We start from the raw sequence: 2147 nt of genomic DNA, 5'->3' as shown, positions 1-2147 counted from the left end.
CAGCTACACTGTTTCCAAGTGCGCAGCGACGCAGGATGACACTCCACTGGACTTAAGCAATAAGGATTTCCGTCTTCGCGCAGCAAACTGACACTCATCTCCTTTTTACTAAGAACTAAAAAAAAAAAAGTTTGCCAAAAGTTGACTTCTTGTTTTCCAAGATGCCACGCTCCTTTCTGGTCAAGAAACACATAAACTCCGCAAAGAAGCCAAATTATAGTGAGTTGGAAAGCCCAGCAGGTAAAGTTTCGTTTGATGTTTTTTTGTTTTTAGAAATAAAGCAGCAGTGTTCACTTTCTAAAAAGTTTAAAAAGTTGTGTTTCCCACAGGCAGACGCGTTTCATGTTGTTTTTTTTTTTTTTTTTTTTTTAACTTTGCAGAAGTTAGTTTCGTTTCAAACTCACTGGACTACCTGCTTTGAAATCTGTGCTTTTCACTGAAGTCATGACAGTCTCATAACCCTTGCTGTCTTTTTTTTTTCCAGTGTTCATCACACCGCACATCTACAAGGCTCTTCCCCTGTCAGTCATCCCCCAGCCAGAGATCCTGAGCCCGGCGGCGTACAGCCCCATCACAGTGTGGACTACCAGCAACTTGCCGCTATCTCCGCTCCCCAGTGACCTCTCTCCCATCTCTGGATACCCCTCATCGCTCTCCGACACCTCCTCTAAAGACCACAGCGGCTCCGAGAGCCCGAGGAGCGATGAAGACGAGCAGATGCTGCCCAAGCTAACAGACCCTCACGGAGTTGAGGCAGAGAAATTCCAGTGCAGTTTGTGTAGTAAATCCTACTCCACGTACTCTGGACTGCTCAAGCACAAGCAGCTGCACTGCGACGCCCAAACGAGGAAATCCTTTAGCTGTAAATACTGCGAGAAGGAGTACGTTAGCCTGGGGGCTCTCAAAATGCACATCAGGACTCACACCTTGCCTTGTGTTTGCAAAATATGCGGGAAAGCTTTCTCCAGACCGTGGCTGCTCCAGGGACACATCAGGACGCACACTGGTGAGTTGACTTGGTGATAAGAGTGGGGCCTGCTGTGTGAAGAAGCAGCTTTAGATTCATCAGGATCAACATGCTGATATATGATGTAGTGGTTCTAACAGCTCCCCACTGTGTTGTAGTGAGACTGAACTCTCAGACTGATATTCTTTTTTATTTTCTTTTTCTCCTTTTGAGTCATCAGCAGTGCTTGCCTTCTAAACTGTGTTGCAACCATTACAAAAATATATAGTCCACAATGTCTCTGTGTGTGCAGTCACTGACAAACTTCTTCCCTCATTTCTACTCCAACAGGAGAGAAGCCCTTCTCCTGCCCTCACTGCAACAGGGCGTTTGCGGACAGGTCCAATCTCAGGGCTCACCTACAGACCCATTCGGATGTGAAAAAATACCAATGCAAGAACTGCTCCAAAACCTTCTCCAGGATGTCTCTTCTGCACAAACATGAGGAATCTGGTTGTTGTGTAGCACACTGAACTGGGATACCTTTTCCACCACCACCAAAAAAACAAACGAAAGAGAAAAAACACCCTCCTCTCTTTCTTCTTTATTGTTTTTTTTGCCCAAACCCAGGAGAACTGTCAGGGAATCACACCAAAGTGGGTTTGTTCACAAATTTACAGACTTTTTTTTTTTTCTTCTACTACCGGCCGATTTCATTTCAGAGTGCGAAATAGCTCAGTGCTCGCAAGCCTCTCGTTTCAAGCAGTGTTTCTGTGATTGCAATCAGTGTCGAGCTTTGTCAAACCATGTACTCACCTACCTGTGCTATTCATGCACTTTTCTGCATGTCTAGAAGTTTTATATGCCTTCACAATGTTATCTACAGTGTTTGTACCAATGTCTCTCTCAATGGCTGTTAAGCAGTTTATTATTGTTTTTTTTTAATACAAGCAATACCAAAAGGTGCATTTGGAATGAATGGCAGTATAACCAGAGGAATATGGAAGCCATTGCTAGATAGGGAACAAGTGCAAACTTAGACTTAGGGTGAATTTATTATAACTTTTGCACAGTCTTTAGAAACAGTTCGCCAGCACTCAGAAAGCAATAGAAGTGCCTCAGATTTACTCAGCAATAATATGCATTTTCCAGCGACAGGTTCCTTTTTCTATTTTTATATATTGAATGTAAGTGTGACTGA

The 2147-nt window shown here is 43.6% G+C and overlaps 1 protein-coding gene across 1 annotated transcript; it reads left to right on the top strand.

Annotated features, from left to right (window-relative positions):
• On the top strand, positions 1-1665 carry snai2 (snail family zinc finger 2). The gene is made up of 3 exons (XM_080907955.1): positions 1-240; positions 485-1006; positions 1298-1665. Exons 1-3 carry the CDS (start codon positions 162-164, stop codon positions 1477-1479), a joined length of 783 nt encoding a protein of 260 aa, XP_080764081.1. The 5' UTR covers positions 1-161; the 3' UTR covers positions 1480-1665.
• Positions 1666-2147: the final 482 nt, after the last annotated feature.

Source organism: Rhamphochromis sp. 'chilingali' (genome assembly GCF_963969265.1).
Source record: "Rhamphochromis sp. 'chilingali' genome assembly, chromosome: 16".
NCBI lineage: Eukaryota > Metazoa > Chordata > Actinopteri > Cichliformes > Cichlidae > Rhamphochromis > Rhamphochromis sp. 'chilingali'.
This window is presented reverse-complemented; position numbering and strand designations above follow the sequence as displayed.

What these genes read in the sequence shown, in the direction of transcription:
- snai2 (XM_080907955.1), top strand. Translation starts at nt 162, where the DNA reads ATGCCACGCTCCTTTCTGGTCAAGAAACACATAAACTCCGCAAAGAAG. An exon ending in TGAGTTGGAAAGCCCAGCAG is followed by an intron (nt 241 to 484) that starts GTAAAGTTTCGT and finishes TTTTTTTTCCAG; the next exon opens with TGTTCATCACACCGCACATC. An exon ending in ACACATCAGGACGCACACTG is followed by an intron (nt 1,007 to 1,297) that starts GTGAGTTGACTT and finishes CTACTCCAACAG; the next exon opens with GAGAGAAGCCCTTCTCCTGC.